The sequence below is a fragment of the Podarcis pityusensis genome, assembly GCF_964106645.2.
Source record: "Podarcis pityusensis genome assembly, chromosome: 3".
NCBI lineage: Eukaryota > Metazoa > Chordata > Lepidosauria > Squamata > Lacertidae > Podarcis > Podarcis pityusensis.
In genome coordinates, this window is record NC_138026.1 from 16,912,018 (window position 1) to 16,931,562 (window position 19,545).

General features: G+C 40.9%; 2 protein-coding genes and 1 long non-coding RNA gene across 4 annotated transcripts in view; 2 read left to right on the top strand and 1 right to left on the bottom strand.

Annotated features, from left to right (window-relative positions):
* VSNL1 (visinin like 1) overlaps positions 1–5,078 on the top strand; it is a 107,008-nt gene extending 101,930 nt beyond the window's left edge. Inside the window, exons 3-4 of the mRNA XM_080999404.1 lie at positions 2,825–3,040; positions 4,039–5,078. Coding sequence (XP_080855530.1) covers positions 2,825–3,040; positions 4,039–4,236 — 414 coding nt within the window. The 3' untranslated portion in view covers positions 4,237–5,078. The remainder of the gene's footprint in view (positions 1–2,824; positions 3,041–4,038) is intronic.
* LOC308473762 overlaps positions 1–19,545 on the top strand; it is a 136,382-nt gene that overhangs the window by 63,381 nt on the left and 53,456 nt on the right. The window lies entirely within an intron of this gene.
* SMC6 (structural maintenance of chromosomes 6) overlaps positions 7,713–19,545 on the bottom strand; it is a 37,460-nt gene continuing 25,627 nt past the window's right edge. For both annotated transcript variants that reach the window (XM_080998999.1, XM_080998998.1), the window contains exons 20-27: positions 19,035–19,205; positions 17,833–17,970; positions 16,244–16,389; positions 15,646–15,771; positions 15,211–15,316; positions 11,721–11,873; positions 10,980–11,077; positions 7,713–9,399 (exon numbers count right to left, since the gene is read on the bottom strand). In XM_080998999.1, the coding sequence (XP_080855125.1) occupies positions 9,288–9,399; positions 10,980–11,077; positions 11,721–11,873; positions 15,211–15,316; positions 15,646–15,771; positions 16,244–16,389; positions 17,833–17,970; positions 19,035–19,205 (1,050 nt within the window). In that variant the 3' untranslated portion in view covers positions 7,713–9,287. The remainder of the gene's footprint in view (positions 9,400–10,979; positions 11,078–11,720; positions 11,874–15,210; positions 15,317–15,645; positions 15,772–16,243; positions 16,390–17,832; positions 17,971–19,034; positions 19,206–19,545) is intronic.

The following is a 19,545-nucleotide window of genomic DNA, read 5'->3' on the forward strand; positions in this document are numbered from 1 at the left end:
TGGTTAAGGGTTCTGAGAGTATTGTCCTCATGGGACTACAACTCCCAGAGTTCCATGAATATAAACTCTTAAACCACTCTTGAGAACTGTAGGAAAATAGGGGTTGCCTAAAAAAAAGGGACGTGGGTGGCGCTATGGGTTAAACCACAGAGCCTAGGACTTGCCGATCAGAAGGTCGGCGGTTCGAATCCCCGCGACGGGGTGAGCTCCCGTTGCTCAGTCCCAGCTCCTAGCAGTTTGAAAGCACGTCAAAGTGCAAGTAGATAAATAGGTACCACTCCAGCGGGAAGGTAAACCGTGTTTCCGTGCTCTGCTCTGGTTCACCAGAAGCGGCATAGTCATGCTGGCCACATGACCTGGAAGCTGTACGCCTGCTCCCTTGGCCAATAAAGCCAGATGAGCGCCACAACCCCAGAGTCGGTCACGACTGGACCTAATGGTCAGGGATCCCTTTACCTTTTTAACTTTCACTACCGTTAACGAACCACAGTTCCCAGAATTCTTTGAGGGAAGCCACGGCTGATACCGCTTTAAATGTGTACAGCAGATGGGATCCCAGGGAGGTGCATGGTTAAAATTTGGACTCCCAAGTCCTACCCCAATGCTCTAACCATTACTCCACACTGTCACCGACACACAGGAAGAATTGCACATATTTTTAACAGCTCCCATGGCTACATTACAGAGCTAGTTACAAAATGAGTTGCCCTCCTTTTCCTGCCCCCCTCCCCAATAGGAGAATGACCTAATTATATCCCCCCTGGGACGGACCTACAGTGCTTGCACATTCACTCTCTGATGCAGGATTAACTAGTTCTAGGTAAACCTACACATTAACTGTAATGCACCGTGCGCTACTTTGGTGACAATTTTTATGAATGTTCTTAGTCCTGGCATCCCTCTGTCTGCTTCTCCTCATCCCATCACAACTAATTATGGTGTACAAGAGAATGTCTTAATACAGGGCATCAAAATAAAGCTGGCATTTGGGGCCATGACTAACTGAATCAAAAGTTTTGCTTCTGCCAGCTTGCCTCCATCTTATCCCCAGTTTTGTCTCTTGGTCTGCCATCTTCCCTAACTGCCTAGCTGACAAGGGTTGGCAATCAAGGACAGGGAAAGGTCAAAGTCACCTTTTCACTCTCTCCTGCCTGTCTGGTCTTTTGGCTCACTCTTTATCCTGAGTTCCTCCTCCGTCTTGGCTCGCTGCTATTCAAACACACAATCTCCCTCCCTTTTAGAATAGCCTTTTATTTGCTCTACTAATAAAGCACCCTTTCTGGCAAAGCATTGATCTCTGCTGCGTTTTCCCTCCCAAGGACGATCCACTGCCCAAACCAAAGATCCTAATGCTACCCACACTCTGCTAATTTATAAATCTTTCTAGGTTTTAGGCCAGCTCTGCTGGATTGTCTTTTCAGCAGAAACAGAGCCAGAAAGGCCACAGAGCAAGGAGGATTCCCTAGCAGCAGGTCTAACTTCCTTCTGTCAGTCTTGTTCCTGAAAGGTTTACTTCCTGAACAGGAATAGGTTTCAGAAATGCATAGTCACGTGCCGTGAGCAAGCACTGTTGCGTAGTACAGTCATACCTCAGGATGCAAATGCTGCGGATTGCGCATTTTCGGGTTACGGACCGCGCCGAACCAGAAGTACCGGAACAGGTTACTTCCAGGTTTCAGCACTCGTGCATGTACAGAAGCGCTAAATTGCACTTTGCACATGTGCAGAAGCGACGAATTGTGTCACGCGCGTGCACAGACATGGCACTGTGGGTTGCGAACGTGCCTCCTGCACGGATCACATTTGCAACCCAAAGTATGACTGTATGAATTTTTAAAATATGCTGGTGTGTGTGTGTGTGTGTGTGTGTGAGAGAGAGAGAGAGAGAGAGAGAGAGAGAGAGAGAGAGAGAAAGGAGAAGAGACAACAACCGCGAGGAAATTGAAACTACTCCCTTTCCCCTCATAATTATAATTTCCATCATGGCAAAGTGCATCCTTCTTAGAAACATTGGGCACCCGTAAGGTGTTTGCTTTAAATGAAAATCACAAACATGGGAGTGGCTTTCATTTTCAAGTAATTAAAAGATGTGTAAAGAGGCAGGAGTTCGACCTATCAGCCTGATGTGCATGTCATGATGGCCAAACCATGCCTTTGTGCAGATGTGTTAGGATCCTGTGCTCCTCTCCTAGTCCTGCTGTGCTACCAAGGCTAAGCAATATCTTGATAGCTCCAGGTCGTCATAATATAAAGGAATGGACAAAATGAGACTGGACAGGCAGAAATGGCAAAGGAGAATAAATATAACTTTCTGTTCTCCCTTTGGATAGCCAATATGTAGGCACCCATGAAATTCAATGCTACAGAAGGTCAGACAGACACACTTTGTCTTCATTTCATAAATGGACAATTTCATGGTTATTAGAATTCATAAGTAAGGCCAAAAGGAAAGGAAAAAAGAGAAATGCAGCCCTGATGAAAGCCAATAAGTCTCAGGCTTCTTGGCATAAGATGACAGCAGCTGGAAATAGCTAATTCTGTTTGATTTATAATATTATAAATTCTGCAGGCACTTTATAGAATTAGAGCCAAGATGTCATCTTCAAAGGGACCCAAGGCTACAGACTCAGAAATAGTTTGACTGAAGTCAGCTGAGTTACAGTGGTGTCTAATGGGCAAGAGAGTGAAGCACTGAAAAAACCAAATATTCCAGTAGGGCTAGGGGTGCTTAAGGCCTGGCTCTTACCATACTTCAATAGACAAAGGGAATAATACAGAGGTTTACATTGCCTCCTAATACTTTCATTTGTGTTTAATTTTGCAGTTTTTCCCCTACGGAGATGCTTCAAAGTTTGCCCAGCATGCCTTTAGAACCTTTGATAAGAATGGCGACGGAACCATTGACTTCAGAGAATTTATCTGCGCGCTATCTATCACCTCAAGGGGCAGTTTTGAACAGAAGCTAAACTGGGCCTTCAATATGTACGACTTAGATGGAGATGGAAAAATCACAAGAGTGGAGATGCTGGAAATTATAGAGGTGAGATTTTACACACATCATCCTAGAAATGTAGAGCTGGAAGGGACCTCAAGGATCATCTAGTCCAACCCTCTGCAATGCAGGACTGTGCAGTTGTCCCATACTGGGGATTGAACCTGCAACCTTGCCATTATCAGCTCTAAGCAACTGACCTATCCAGGCTGAATGAACACTGGAAGCCTGTTTCCAGTATTCTGTCACATGTGACTAAGAAACAGCTTTAAAAAAACAAAAACCGTTCTGTGATTAGTTTTATGGTTATGATTATAATGTCAATTCCCTTGGGGCCTTTGTGGGTAAACTGTCAATCCTAAGCAGAGTAGACATTCAATTTAGTGACCTTCCTTCTAGTTGAGTAGAGTTGTAGCCTAAATAAATTTAACACAGGATGGGGTTAAGAAGATAAGAGCAGGTCTGACCCCCAGTAACTGGCAATGCCAAATGCAGGGCATAGTCACTGAGTGGACTTCTTAATTTTGTCCTATATACCTGACATCATTAAGTCCCATGAGAAATAGAAAATGCTTCTGCAGTAACTGCAAAACTTGCTCTCTGTTCCCGGCCCTCTCTGGCAGATGCATCCCCAGTAGTTCTCTCACTGTAGCCTTCCCATTTCCAAAAGCCAAATGTTGAGCATTCCCTAGACATTATCTCTAGTGGTTTGTGAACTTCGTTGCAGAATAGCTGATGCTCATGCAAGATTCTCACTAGCTTATGAACACTATGTAGCAAACATGAAAATACTCGTTGGTATAGCAGATCAGCCTCACATAATGCATTTCATGTTTCCTGCTTAACTCTCTAGTTGAAATCCTTTAAATTTAAAAGTGCAAGACTGCGCAATTACAAGTTAAGTTGCAATGCTATACCCATTTACTTGTAAATAAGTGCCACTGAACTCAACAGGACTTGCCTCTGAGTGGACTCTGTGTTTCAAAGGCCAGGCTAATCGTGCTGGACCTTATGAACTTTTCTTTCTCTCTCTCTCTCTCCTCAAGGCCATTTATAAAATGGTGGGCACTGTGATAATGATGAAAATGAACGAAGATGGCCTCACACCGGAGCAAAGAGTGGATAAGATTTTCAGCAAGATGGATAAGAACCATGATGACCAGATCACACTGGATGAATTCAAAGAAGCTGCAAAGAGCGACCCTTCCATTGTATTACTCCTGCAGTGTGACATTCAGAAATGAGCTCATGTAAAAATGCTTTCATGGACTGCACAGAAATTTAAATGTTCCATTCAGTTTGCAGCTATTTCCACACACACACACACACACACACACAAACAAAACAAACAAAAAAATTGCTTGGACTACCTATCAATGGACTTGCTTCTTGTGTTTGAAACACTTGTGTGCATGAGAATGTCAATTGCTACAGAATTTTAAAAGTATATATTATAAGAAAAAAAATGCCACAATGTGATGTGTGCAATGTCATTTCATGAGTCTTATTCCTCCGATGCCTGTGCAGCACTTCCATGCTGCAATGAACTATATACTATTTATTGTTCATGTTTTACTGATGCTAGTTATATGTCTCCTAAACTGGGTAATGTTAGTGACACTGAAAACCCCATGGTAGTGTAAACTGTTCATTAGCAAACATGACACCCTTCTGCTGTATGTAGTGGACAGACAGAGGGAAGCTCCTCAGTTCTTGAGTCTGGTCCAGACATGTGCTTGTACTGTCAGTGAATATTAATGTATTCATTTGCATGACTTTTAGGTTTGCCTTAATTCTTACCTCATTTGCATCCTTTCAACCAGACAAAAAAAGAGAGAGCTATGTCAGAAGAATGAAGTATATGATGAAACCTTCTAAAAAAGCTAACCCTGCTATAAAGTGTTCCCTAAATTGAAAGTTAACATATAAATATATATAATATAAATATATATAAACACATTTAAAATACTGTTTTACTGGAAGTTTAAAAAAGTTTTGTTGGGAGTGTATTAATTTCTGCTTGAAGTTTTCATAAGCTTCCAAAGAGGTTGAAATCAATGTCCCGAAATAAATTTATAACATTTGACTTCTCCTTTGTTTTCTTTTACATGAATAACTTGTCTTTCTTGGGCAGAGAGCATCACTGCGGCTTTCTGTGATTTATAGACTAGTCCACAAAGAAGTCTGTAGAACATTTGGATTTTGAGGCATTTGGGGCCCACGCAAGAAAGCAGACATATGGCTGCAAGCTTCAGCATTTATGTTCCAATAAAATCACTGAGTTACTTTCAAGGTGTATGAGGAACTTTAACAACCCTGTGCATTTCTGCTGAGAAATCAATCCAGTAAGATTTACTCCCAGGAAAATGCTATAGGATTGCAACCTAGATAACTTAGATAAAACGCAAGTAGCTGAACTGTGGACCAGGTAAGGACTATCACACACACAAAAATCATTTAAGTTTTTGAATGATTCTGCAACATCAGAAAAATGTATCTGAGAAAACCCATGGCGGAGCACTCCTAACCAAAGCTTTCATCGTGGATGCTTTGTTATTTTGTGATTTACTTCTTATGGCAAGACCCAAAATTTCAATAGAGGGCACTAACACAGTTTAATTTCACACTGAAGCAAATGGGAGATTCACCATTGCTAGCACACAGGCAGCCCAATTCCAGCCCTCTTACCCAGACCCAGCCACCACACTAGGATTTTAACCCAAACAAGAATCTCTTACATTGCCATTTTTTGTTTTAAAAGCTAGTACAGTGTAGTTAAAGGGTTCTGGACAAGAACCTGGAAGACTAGGGTTCACATCCTCAGTCATAAAGCTTATTGGGACCTGTCTCGCAGAGCTGTTAGGATAAAAAAAAATGGGACGGGGGAGAGATGCACACAAAGAACAATGTATGCCTCCTTAAGTTCTTTGAAGGACAGGTGGAATATACATGCAATAAGCAAACCCCACATTCAAGGTGACAGGGAACCAACTTATCATTAATTTGGCCAATGTGAGACAGCTAGCTTCAGACAGCCAACACAATCTAACAAATGAAATCTTCCTCACCAGTTACTGTCAGATGGGTACATTTTATCATTTGTAAGAAAGTCAAAGACTTCTGGGAAACGATTTATAATGAGCTGGGGGCAAGGAGTTAAAGGTAATTACTACCGAAGAACCAGAAGACTTTCTATTAGGAATAATAGAGCAGGAGACCGAAAGACCACAAAAAACTGATTATGTATGCAAGCAATGGCTGCCAGAATGCTTTTTGCACAGAGAGGGAAAGAAGGAACTGTCCCAACCAAGGAAGAACGGCTGATAAAGTTAACGGACTATGCAGAACTGGCAAAATTAATGGGAAGACTAAGGAATCAAGAAGAAAGAATTTTCAACAAAGAATGGGGGAAATTTGTGGACTGTCTCAAAGACAGTAAACAACTAAACACACTGGCAGCATTAATCTAAAAACAAGCAATTAAAAGGTTAATTTAAAAGTAGAGAGTAATTAAGTAGAAGTGGGAGATGCAGTTTTGGAAATGATTTTATATGAAACCACAGAAGGGGAGTCGAATTGAGTATGTACTGATTTACATGTGATTATTGTTAAAATGAAAATTGGAAAATAAAATTTACCAGTTACTGTCAGATGAGATGTCAGGTGGGTGGGCAGAAGAAGCTGCAATTACCTTCTCTCCCAGCTGCAGATTTAAAGCTGTAAAAAGGAATCTGTGAGTTGCAACCGGGCAATTTTAGGGAAGGGATCCTCGTGCCCACCCCAAATCCATTCCAGTAAGTGACTGAACAAAGTACAACTATTATGAAGTAAAACATTTTATCACTTGTCTGCAATTCTTTCCAGAGATTGTACCTGTCAAAATTGCCCTAAATGAAAGCAGTGTGCAGGAACTATGCCATGCACTTAATATTATCAACAAATGCCTTCAAATTGCTACCAATGGAACAAATCCTTCTGAATTAAAATAGACCACGCTTCCAGAGTTTCAAGCAGGGTTCACAATGGCTGCCAGCAGCAGATAATTTAAAGATGTGGCCTGCGGCAGTAGATAATTTAAATCCTTAAAATGCCATGGGAATAAATTCACGCCATGAAGGAAAAAAGTCAGAATAATCAGCAAACGAACACAACCTTCAATAGACTCAAACGTTTGCTATTACAACAAATGCCACTTGCCCGTACTGTCTTGGCGAAAATACTGCCAACCTTCATGCATTTGGAGCCTTATCCTGGCAGAAAGGAACAGAAATCAGGTTGAGGAAGATTCTGCCTAAAGCAGCAAAGGGGGACTTTTGCTGCTTTATTGTGGAAATTAGCAGGAGCATGTGTCAATAAAGCAAGTTTTTCTGGAAAACTCAAAAGTGGCGCACCAGGGAGGAAACTTTTTGATTAAACAGCTGGTTCATATGAAGTAGCAGTTATCCCTGAGCCACAAAAACATCAAAGGGCTTAGGGGAGAGACTGGATTTTAAGTTGACAGATTGTACAAAGCCCCTAACACATTCAAGTTCCCATGCAGCTAGAGTCTCGGCGCTTCACCACAACCTATTTTTGAAGTGTCATCACAGCCTTTAGCAACATGTTCAGCCATCACCATCCTCTCACATCACCCAGCAGAAACATTGCCACCATCACATTACCCAACAAAAACAGCAGCCCTCCATATGCTGTTGGAATACAACTCCCATCGCCAGTCCTGATTTGTTTAGTTATTTATTTCATAAAATTTATACACCACTCGACTTGAGTTTTGCTTTTTTTACAAAGCAGTTTACAAAAAGCTTTCATTTAGCTATGACAGCCGATACCCATGTGGTCAGAGTTGCACTTTATTCCAGATATGCTACACCATGGATTTATACAAAAGCATTATCCTGGCAGTTTTGTCCCGTTCCTTTCTTAATTCCCCAGCATAAAATTTGTGCTTTAGGTCAGTTTGGAGCTTCTGGCAATCTGCTTGGATTCTTAGCATCCTGAATAATTGGTTGCTTTCTGCAAACTGGGCCACGCTGCTGCTCACTTGCTTCCAGATTATTTGTGACTAAATTAAATGCCGTAACATCACTCAGAGGACAGATGAGCTTTCATGATTTAGGAATTCTTCTATCAATCAGTCTTAAACGCAGCTAAATTTTATAATACTCGGCTGACAACCCATCGAGATATGGTGACTTGCTTGCCCCCATTTCTTCTCCCAGAATCTGTTAAACATATCATGTTGTCAATTTGAGACTTTTAAGATATACAATCCTCCTCAAAACTGGTTTTTAAGCTAAAAATCCTGTTTTTATAAGTAGTCCAAAACTTTTGTGGGGGTAGGGCAGAGAACACCAGATTATAAATTTCATCAAGGACAGAAGTGAGAAATTAAGATCAGCTTTCCTTAAAGCAAAAAAAGAATTTGATAGGATCAAGACGGTATCTTTCTTTTAGTAATGAAAATTTCAGACATGGGTGAAATATTCATAAAATGTATTGTTTTACGAAGCCCTGAAGAATAGCATTTCTTAAGGAATCTATGCTGCAAAATTTGATGGTTAAGGCAACTGAACTAGAAATTGGACAAAACATTCAGTTCCTCTGTGTTCAAGAAGCTGTCTAATCCAAAAGTCACCAAGCCAACCTCTGGACATTTTGAATTTTGAGAGTGCTGGGGGCATCAATCACAAACTATCTGCTATTTGGGGGGAGGGGCGTGTTTCACAGCGCAACACAAAATTACAGATGCAGTCACCCCTGACCACCTTATGCTTATCATGTCCTGCTGGTCCCAACTGTGTTTAAAATCAGTATTGTGGGATCTCCACAACACAGACGGTGCCGTCTAATAGCAACAGGGAACACTCCTTAGTGCCAGGAAAAACATACAAGGCGTTCACACCGCACTCGCTCTCAAACTTTTATTTTGTAAAAAAGAGCAAAAATAATAGTACCATGCCTGTCGTTCCCCAAGTAATCTATTTCTATTCTAACAAAAAGTGACTGCAATGCGGAGGAGCCAGATGTACAAGAGATGGCATGTATATTGCAGCATTTCCATCGCCAAAATGCTTTTTGATGCTCCCAAGTATAAACTCTACTTTTGATGCTGAGTGTTGCAAGCTGCAGTAAGAACAAAAGGCACAAGTTCACAAATGCATCTTACGGACATAATTAAAGGTACGGGTCTCATTGATTTCAGCAGGGCATGAGCACACGCTGAACTGAGATCTTAAATTCCTACAAATGTAACATAAAGCAAGCTGATAAAGAGCAATGTACATGATTAAGGCACTCATTCTTCATCCTCATCTTCATCACCTCTACGACGGAAAGTCAGCTTGTTCTGTCCCCTCTCGGGGTCTTGCATTCGAAGGATTCGAATGAGACGACTCGTGGGCAAGGTGCTAAATACAAATCATAAGGGCAAGTTAATAGCAGCGCACTCAAGCACGATTCTTTCACTTGTATCATGGAAATTCTTAGTTTTGAATATGCCATTTAATGAAGACAAACATCTGTGAGAGATACTTTAGATAGAGGCAGCGCTTGGTAATTTGCTGTTCCTCTATATGGGTAGCATTTGAAAATGCAACAAGTTCTAACAGGCAGGCCAAACAAGTAGATCGTGGCCTACTGGTAGATCACTGGCTCCCCCCAAAGAAGCTCAACAAGCTTGGCACTCCTAAAAAAAAACTCAACATTTTTGCCCTGCACCCCAAAAAAGGGTCTTTTTTCTTCATAAAAAAATTAGACCTGAACCCCCAAAAAGGGGGTAGATCACTGCCAGTCTTTAACTCCATGAGTAGAGCGCAGTCTCTAGGGAGGTGGCCACCCAGAAGAGCCAGCTGATTTTGTAACCCAAAAAGGGATTGCCAGCCCCATGGAATGGAGAGTTCCTAACAGTGGGAGAGCAGACAGAGGCAGCTCAGCTGAGCATATGCTGATTGCAATATGATGTCTTATCCACTGAAGAAGCAGAAATTTGCTCTGGTTAGAGCCTTTGACGGTATTTGTTTCAGACGAATTTATCCAGTGGATCTTAAGTGGTCCACCCCACTCCACCATCCACCATTAAGGAGAAACGAATACCAATGTTTCTGTTCCGGAGAGTTTAGCACCTACACTGGTTTACTGCAGAAGCCTTAGATATCCCAATTAGGTTACTTCCTGTGATCTTGCGATCAGGCAGGATAATAGTTTTTTGCTCCCTCCCAGACTTAATGGTGGGGAGAAAAGGATCCTCATTAATTCCTGCAGCCTCTGATGCAATGGCCTTGTTTGGGAGAAGAAATTCAGAAACAGGGGCTTGAGTACTAGCTAGCTTCTGATGAGCATCCTAGAAACCCAGTGAACCTCTTTACTACTGCTGCTAAGCAAGGTACATTTTGGAAGAAGAGGAAGAAAGAGGAGAGTATGGTTTCCTGTTTAGGGGAAAGAGTCCAGACCAGCTCCAAACAGGAGAAGTTGCAGCCAGGTGTCAGCAGCTCAACCAACAGACAATCTGCCATATTCTCTGAACTCTCAAAGCTGCTGGGTATTTCTCTTTAAAACTTACACAGCTGATGGAAGCTTCAGGGAAAGGAAAATGTTGCAATTCACCGCCACTTTTTAATTTATATATGCATCTGATTTTATGCCTCACTTTTCTATAGTCTTGTCTTTTGGCTTCCGTTTATTTTCTGATTAAAGCTATTTCCATCATAGAAGTTTCTAAAGTATCAATGTAGCTGTTTTCTATCTTTTCATTTAAGTTTTAGTATTCCTGTTGACAACACAGCTCATTCAATAAGCCTTTGAGATGCAAATTAAAATGAACCAGAAATGTGTATTTGATTTTGTTGAAGTAGCAAGGCAGAAAAATGGGTCGGGATGGGGAGGACGGAAGACTTATTAAAAATCCAAACAGTAAATATAAAAATGACTGCCACCGACATTCTAAAAACTCAAGAACCTTAATGGATACTGAATATGAAAAGCAGATTACCTCATATTCTGTGGGGTGAGCAAAACAAACTGCCGGTAACGTTGAGAATCTGCCATCTTAAGCATCATATCCATTGCAATTCGCCTGTTAACCATGTCCTAAAAACAAAAATTGCAATGTATCAATATATTTTAATACATAAATTTTATTCAAATTTAATAATACAATGTTGTCTCTTAAACCAGGGCCCAGACAGTAAAATCATGATGGTTTTGAAACCAATTCCAATATCACCCATTTCACAGATAAATTAATTTAAAGTGTTGGGTACCTTGGTTCAAAGATCCACTCAGCCGTGAAGAAAACTAGATCACCATGGACAAGTCACTGTCACAACTTAATCTATCCCCCGTGTTTCTGTGAGACTAATATGCAATAATGAAGAAACCCGCCGTCCTTAAAATAGCTTTCTTTTTGGAATTACTCCCCATTTCGAATTGCATCAGGGCTATACAGTCTTTTCCTCTGATAAATCTCTCAAAGAGAGCAACGTGAACATTTCATGGTTTTATTTTTCAATTTATGCTTAAAACGCTCAGTTTAAGGATTCTTTTTTTTTTTTTTTGCAAAAAGAATTAGATATAAGATACTGAACTATTAAGGGAATATTATGCACCTAAAATCACAAGAAAAAGAAACAATATATTCTCTTTCATGTTCCTAATAAAAACTGATAACTGATTAACAGCTATGGAGATCTGTCTAATGAGTATCTGAATAAGTAAACTCAGCCAACTGTACCATAAAGACATCAAATTCGTCCAAGCATCTGAAAGGAGATTCAGCAATAGACCACAGAGAAAGGATGAAACACACTGTTGAAAAGGAACGTTCACCTCCAGATAAAGATTTCATGTCATCTAAAGCAGCCTTGTTTCCCTCCCCAGGCTGGACCTTCAAATAAATAAAGAGAGAATAGTGTAACTGAAAAAGAAAGTTAACGAAAGAAAAAAGAGTTCCCTAATATTAGTGTATACTTACGCAAAGTAAAAAAAACAAAATAATACACTTTACTATGAATGTTCTGTTTGTGAAAAGGATGGCATTCTGCAATGGGTGACTTCCATCCATTTTTGAAATCGGAACTTCTAGAAGCTTCTTCTAAAAAGGAGGTCAGCATGCTGGCTGGGGGAAAGCTAACTACTGGGGAAAGTTGTGTCAGCTGGAAACTCATGAGCAAAGGGTTGAAGAGCGAGTTAACTGAGTTATCGAGAGCTTTCTAAGCAGTACACTATGCAAATCTAGCAGGGCTTTAAGCTCCAGCCCTGTTTTATGGAAAGAATAAATTCATCTGTTGAGGTATTGGACTCTTTCTTAAGCGGTAAAGGTAAAGGGACCCCTGACCATTAGGTCCAATTGTGGCCGACTCTAGGGTTGCGGCGCTCATCTCGCTTTATTGGCCAAGGGAGCTGGCGTACAGCTTCTGGGTCATGTGGCCAGATGACTGAGCTGCTTCTGGCAAACCAGAGCAGCGCACGGAAATGCCGTTTACCTTCTCGCCGGAGCGGTACCTATTTACCTACTTGCACTTTGACATGCTTTCGAACTGCTAGGTTGGCAGGAGCCGGGACCAAACAACAGGAGCTCACCCTGTCACGGGGATTCGAACCACCGACCTTCTGATCGGCAAGTCCTAGGCTCTGTGGTTTAACCCACAGCACCACCCGCGTTCCCGTCTCAAGAGGTAGAGAAGGCTGAAGTCTGCAAGTACACCAGGAACACAGTGATTTTTCCTACATTTTATCGTTCTTGGTGGATGCTTCCAGTCACATCCTTCTTCACCACCCATTTATTCTGGACAGGAACTCTCAGTGGTGCAGTATGTTATGGGGCACTGAGGTTTATCTCTTCCTGTCAATACTTAGCAGCAATATGAAGAAGAAAACTTGACAGGATCGAGAGGTCTGCTAGTGTGGAAGCTGCATGCATCAATGTTTAGTGACTACGGCTCGGCAACACCTGGTTTTCAACTTTGTGATACATTACCAGCCAAACAGCGAGATATACTAAATATATATAAAATTAGATCTTCCTCTCTACAGCAGGTGTGAGGATCTCCAGATGTTGATACAACTCTCATAATCCCTGGCTATTGGCCATGCTTACTGGGGCTAATGATATCTGAAGAAGTGTGAATGCACATGAAAGCTCATACCAATAACTAACTTAGCTGGTCTCTAAGGTGCTACTGGAAGGATTTGTTTATTTTTTTTATTTTGTTTCGATTATGGAAGACCAACACGGCTACCTACCTGTAACTGGGGCTAATGAGTTATAGTTCAGAAACATCTGGAGGGCCAAAGATTCCCCATACCTGCTATACGGCATCAGAAAATTACCTTAATTTACACAGAAAACATTTCCAGAAAAAGTGAATCACTGATCACAACCTATCTCACGGAAGCCTCCTCCACTGTGAAAAAAACTACTAACAGCCAGCAATACCAAATCAATCTGAAGCAAGAAGTTCAATTACAGAATTTGTGTAAACAGAGTATTCAGACCTAATTTCAGCGTGGCTTAAAACGAAAAGACTCTTCATGAAACAAACATGCAGTAGTTGCAGTAACTAAACAAGCTAGTGACAGGCCAATACCGTTACAAGTCCACAAAAATAAAACCAGTTTTCATTGACAATGCTTCATAAATTGCATCCAAACTTGTAGCACTGGGCAACCACAGAAAAATGATGCTGTGCTATACAAACATGCTAAGAAAGTGAAATACATGCCATTTTCAGCCTCTCTTCTGTAAAATTAATTCAGTATAGCCAGTCTTTCTTGGAATTATGAGGACACCTTGAGGTCATAACTGTCACAACTATTTCCCCTGTCAAGTGACACCACTGTATTTATCTATAAATACACCATGATCAATTCAAGCTAGATTCAGCTGAAGAATGGTCTGCATGACAGACTAATGGAAATCATTAGGTAAAAAATGTTAATGAAGATAAAATAATGCACAAGCCACTGCCTTTAAAATATGTTTAAGCTTGGCAGAAGAGTGGCAGCAGAGCAGCTTATTTTAGCCTTGTTGATTTTGATCGGACTAAGCTAACCAATATAAAACACTTAAAATATAAATAGTATATACCATCTATACATTTGAAAACTGTGCCTGAAAAGAACAAACATCTTTCCTCCCTGTAATACTTTTGAGGGGGAACTACGCTACAGTGCCCAAGATAGCTTTACAAGGAATTTCCATTAGCTTTGTGTGGAACCAGAGATATATGCATGTTAAACTATATAGAGCAGGGATAGGCACACTCAGCCCTCCAGATGTTTGGGGACTACAATTCCCATCATCCTTGACCACTGGTCCTGTTAGCTAGGGATGATAGGAAATGTAGTCCCAAACATCTAGAGGGCCAGTTTGCCTATGCCTGATATAGAGTGTCTTGCTTGTAGGGCTGGGACAGCACAGAAAATTACGCAATTGTGGAAATGTTTCTGGAAAGTCCTCAGCAGCTGAGAGTGTTTGGCAGCGGGGCAAGGAGGCTGAGCTCCCGAGTAAAATAACTCAAACAGTAACAGATATGTAGATAGAATGCCAGCTTAGATATGGAGGCTATCCAGTGTATGCACAGAATGTCACATGTCATGGCCAGGGCTTTTTTTCCATCTAGAACTCAGTTCCGGCACCTCTCAGGTGGGCACCATTGCCATTGTAAGAGAACAAGGGAGGCGCTCATGGTGAGTTCCAGCACCTCTTTTTCTAGAAAAATAGCACTGTATATGACTATATTTTTTGATAACTGCTGAGAAATTTTCTGTTGAGTGATTTGAGCAAACTCAAATTTAAAAGTAGGGAAATAGACAAAAGATGACATACGGAGTCCTGTTGTAAATGGATGAGGGCAAAAATATAGAAAATGCTTGACCTTTGGACACAGAATTTTGTGAATTAAGGGCTCCAATGCAAATAGGTCTGTGATTCTTCTAAATTTCTGCCTTTCGGGTTACGTAATTATTAAGTCACTTCCCCTACTCTTCCCCGCTTTTAGGTTCCCCCCCTTTTAAGATCTGTAATCCAAGAACAACTGTGTTATTTTAAACAGTATTTTGTAAAAACTGGGATTAAAGGGTCAACCTTCCTCCCCTAAACCAAGAAAGTGGTTTCGAAATATTGGCTGGTAAGTAACTTATATGAGCTGCTGATGAGATAAGCCTTTGACCAACTATCAAACAGCACACAGCAATTAATAAGGAAATCCAAAATGACTTACAGTAATTGAAAGCTTTTCATTCTTGTGGTCAAACTCAATTTTTCCAGAGTACGATCGCTGACTTAACAAGCAGTTGAAGTAATATTTGCATCGCACTGTAAGGAACCTTTAGATTGAAGAAATGAAAAAATATAGATATAATATATATATATATACAGAGAGAGAGAGAGAGAGAGAGATATGTATATACCCAAGCATGCTCCTGAATCCAGCACTGTCACTAGAAGCCCAGGTATAAACTGCTTTCTTCCAGCTCTGGCTGGCTCACCAGTTGCAACCATTCCTGAACAACAGGTGATGTTCAAGTACCAAACTGTAATTTGGGATTCTAGTTTTGCTACTCTGGTTCTTTTCAACATCTATTAACACAGTTTCTCCCCACCCCCACCCCCACCCCCGCAGTATGTCAGTAAATGTAAATAACATCACACCAACCTTCTAAACTTCAGGTATCTTTTATATCTCTCAACCATCACCTCGTCCAACAGTTTAATAAATTTCTTCAAATTCTTGACTTCACTCTCTGCAGTCTGATATTTTTCTTTTGCTTCCTGAAGCTCTCTGCAGGTCAATAAAATGTGTCCAAAATAAGGATCAATTAGTTGAAGACTGTGGCTTGGATGCTAAGTTCAATTAACAAAATTCACAAGAAAATCTCTGACCTCTTCCTTCCCCATGTGGCAGGCACCTATGTCCCACCAAACTTTTCTAGGGGAAGCCGTGAGGGTCTCTTCTGAGCAATGTGGCATGGGATGCAAGGGGCCTGCTAGAAAGGGGGAACTGGCCTCAAATTGGGCAGAGGCCTGCCCAGTTCCTCTCATAATGGTGGAATCTGTGCACACCAATAACATTGATTGCTGGTAGAGTCACAACAGAAAAAAGAAGAAAAAAGTCATCAGAAAAAGTGCTATTACTGTCAGAAAATTGGTTAGGTGTTTGCTTGCATGGCTCTAAAACGGGATTAGGTCTTAAGGAAAGAGCAGGAAGAATATCCCACCTCAAAAAGAACAGCCAAAGGAACCATTACATTTACCTGATTATTTCTTCTCTATCTCCAGTACGTTTTCTTTCTGAATTGATCTTTTCTTTTAAGCGGTTTATTTCTGTATCAAGACTCTTATATGTTCTATTTACTTCTATTCGCTCGGGATGGATTTCTGAAGCCTTTGCAATCATTTCCTAAAGTGTTAAAATGCAACAACAAAAAGAGATTTAAACTCTTGTGCATTTTGCTTAGAAGCAGGGTTAATAAAATCCCCCTCCATTTTAATATGACAAGCAAATGGGGCTTTTTTCTTCCACTTCTTTTTTTTAAAAAAAATGTGTAGATCACTCTAGTATAATAGGAAACGATACCCAACATTTTACATAATGTTTTGCAGTGTTCAAAATGCTTTGCATGCTGTGTATCAGCAATCAATGTAACCTTGTAGAGAATATCCCGGAAACATCCCCAAAGGATGGGGAACCTTCCCTTTCTTGAGGGCCACATTAGCTTTCAGAAAACAACAAACCTGGCCTCCTCCCCCCTAAAAAAAGCCCAACAACTTTGGTGTCCCCCCTCTAATGACAATGGATAGATCACTGCCAGTTTTTTTTATACTGGGAGTAGATCGCAGTCTCTTGGGAGTTGGGCGTACCTGGTGTATAAGGTATTATATGTCACCACTGTGACCAGAATCTTATTCTCTCTTTCTCTCTGACATAGCAATCAAGCTAATCTCCCAACCCCCCCAGATCCTGTTGTCACCAGTGCAGGCTGAAGAAAGCCCTCAAAAAGTCGTTAGCCCCAGAGACGGCAGTGGAGAAAAGGACAGGGCTGTTTCAACACAAAGGCTTCAGAGCCTCTGTGACAGCAATAATCAGCAGACCAATACTCCATTTCATAGCACACCTAACTGAAAAACTAGCTCCCGCAGTCAGCAACTCCATACCGCCAAAGCAAAACACTGCCTAGCAACTGACTGACCACATCTCTACTTGCATCAGTGGGGACCGAAGGCCAACGCTGAAGCACTCAGGGAGCCACAAATCTGACATTTGAAAGGGAAAATGCATAGAGAGCATGCAGGAAATGTATTCTGCAAAACACATCCCGTGTGCCATGTTTCATTAAAAAGGTAAAGGGACCCCTGACCGTTAGGTCCAGTCATGGACGACTCGGGGGTTGCGGCACTCATCTCGCTTTATTGGCCGAGGGAGCCAGCTTCCGGGTCATGTGGGCAGCATGACTAAGCCACTTCTGGCGAACCAGAGCAGCGCACAGAAACACCGTTTACCTTCCCGCCGGAGCGGTAGCTATTTATCTACTTGCACTTTGACGTGCTTTCGAACTGCTAGGTTGGCAGGAGCAGGGACTGAGCAACGGGAGCTCACCCCGTCGCGGGGATTCGAACCGCCAACCTTCTGATCGGCAAGCTCTAGGCTCTGTGGTTTAACCCACAGCGCCACCCGTGTCCCTCGCCATGTTTCATTTAGCCTATTCTAATTAAAATTAGCTCCACAGAAATATAGAGATGAGTAAATGAAAGGGTGCGTAAGAGAATGTAACAAACATTTTCAACATTTATTTCACTAGCAAAAAGAAGGGAAGGTTTAAATCAGATTAAACTAAATACACACCATTAATTCTTTCTCTTTTGTAGCTAGATCATTTTTATGAGTTTTTATAGTTCCTAAATGGGATTTTTCTTTTTCCTCATAATGCCGCAAATGGCTTTTACTTCGTTCCAGTTCTTCATCCACCTCATGCAGTCCATCCTGTTAACAAATCAACATGAAATGTAAACTAGTTTTAGTAAGATGAAAGTGGCATACAAAGTGTTAATTTATCAACTTCAGTTTAAGACAGCATACAGTGGTACCTCAGGTTAAGTACTTAATTCGTTCCGGAGGTCTGTACTTAACCTGAAACTATTCTTAACCTGAAGCACCACTTTAGCTAATGGGGCCTCCTGCTGCTGCTGCGCTGCCAGAGCACGATTTCTGTTCTCATCCTGAAGCAAAGTTCTTAACCTGAAGCACTACTTCTGGGTTAGCGGAGTCTGTAACCTGAAGCGTATGTAACCCGAGGTACCACTGTACTTGCGTACCAAATATGGCAAAGTATAGTGAAACTGGATAACATATAAACAAAACTATATTATCGTACTTATCTTGTAGCTAATTATAATTGAAGGATAATTATTATTATCAGTTAAGAACAATTGTTTTCAGTGTTATACATAAAGTCAAAATAAATCAGATAATACCAGTTTGGTATCAACTCAGTTTAGTGTGTAGCAAGCTTTTAAATTACACAGGAGTCAGAAAGAAAATGTTATATGTGGTGCATTTTATGGTGCTAAAGCAGTAAAATGTTTAGATTTGATAAGAAATGTATTTCATATATTTTGATTTTGTGGGGTATTTTGACAGCTTCACAACTTCTAGAAATGCCATCTCTTTAATCTCAATTGAAAAATTCACTTTTTGTTAAAATTCCTTGAGTCTGGTGCCATGCATTTGTGACACGTTGTATCCAACAGTGTTACTCAGCTGATGGTAATTGTATACCTGATATAGAATGAGGAAAGAAGCAATTTTCACTGACACCCCCTCCCTCTGTAGTCCCGTGCTGCCCCCCAAATCTCAGCACAATGGAGATTTAGAAGGGTTGCACAGCAGTGGGGGGGGGGGAGGGAGAGGAAATGCTGAAAATTGCTTCCTTTCCCATTCTGCTGAAGGAACCCTTACTATTGGGCTGAGCAACACCACTTGATGTAACCCAGTGTCTGCAGATTCTCCACAGGATTTTTAAAATGAATATATTAGTGGTTTTTTACCCGGACTGGGTCAGCTTCTTCTTCTACTCGATGGATTTTGTTTCTAATCACTTCAAGTTTTTGTTCTGCCTCTTTTAGAATACATTTCGCATCTTCCATTTTCTTTTTCTGTTGATGCATGTGCTCCTCTACAGTTTCCATCTTCCTCTTGTTATCTTGAGCTTCTTCTTCCTGTTAGAAATATTTCCAGGTTACGGTTAAGCTAATTTCAATTACTAATAATTAAACTGGGCCCCAATCCATTTAATTTATTTGAGGACACTTATAAATCATTTTGTATTTTAAAACATTCAAAGCAAAACCCTGAGACTAAGATTACAAAGCAGCGAAACAGTATAAAAATACATTACAAGAAATTTGAGCAATACAGTATCTATTTAGGCAGGAGTACAAACAAAGGTCATAGAATGCCTGTGTGAACTAATGTGTTTTTAGCATGTGACCGGGGGGGGTGTTATTGATGCATGCCAGATGCATGAGGGGAGACTATTTCACACATGGTATTTGCTAT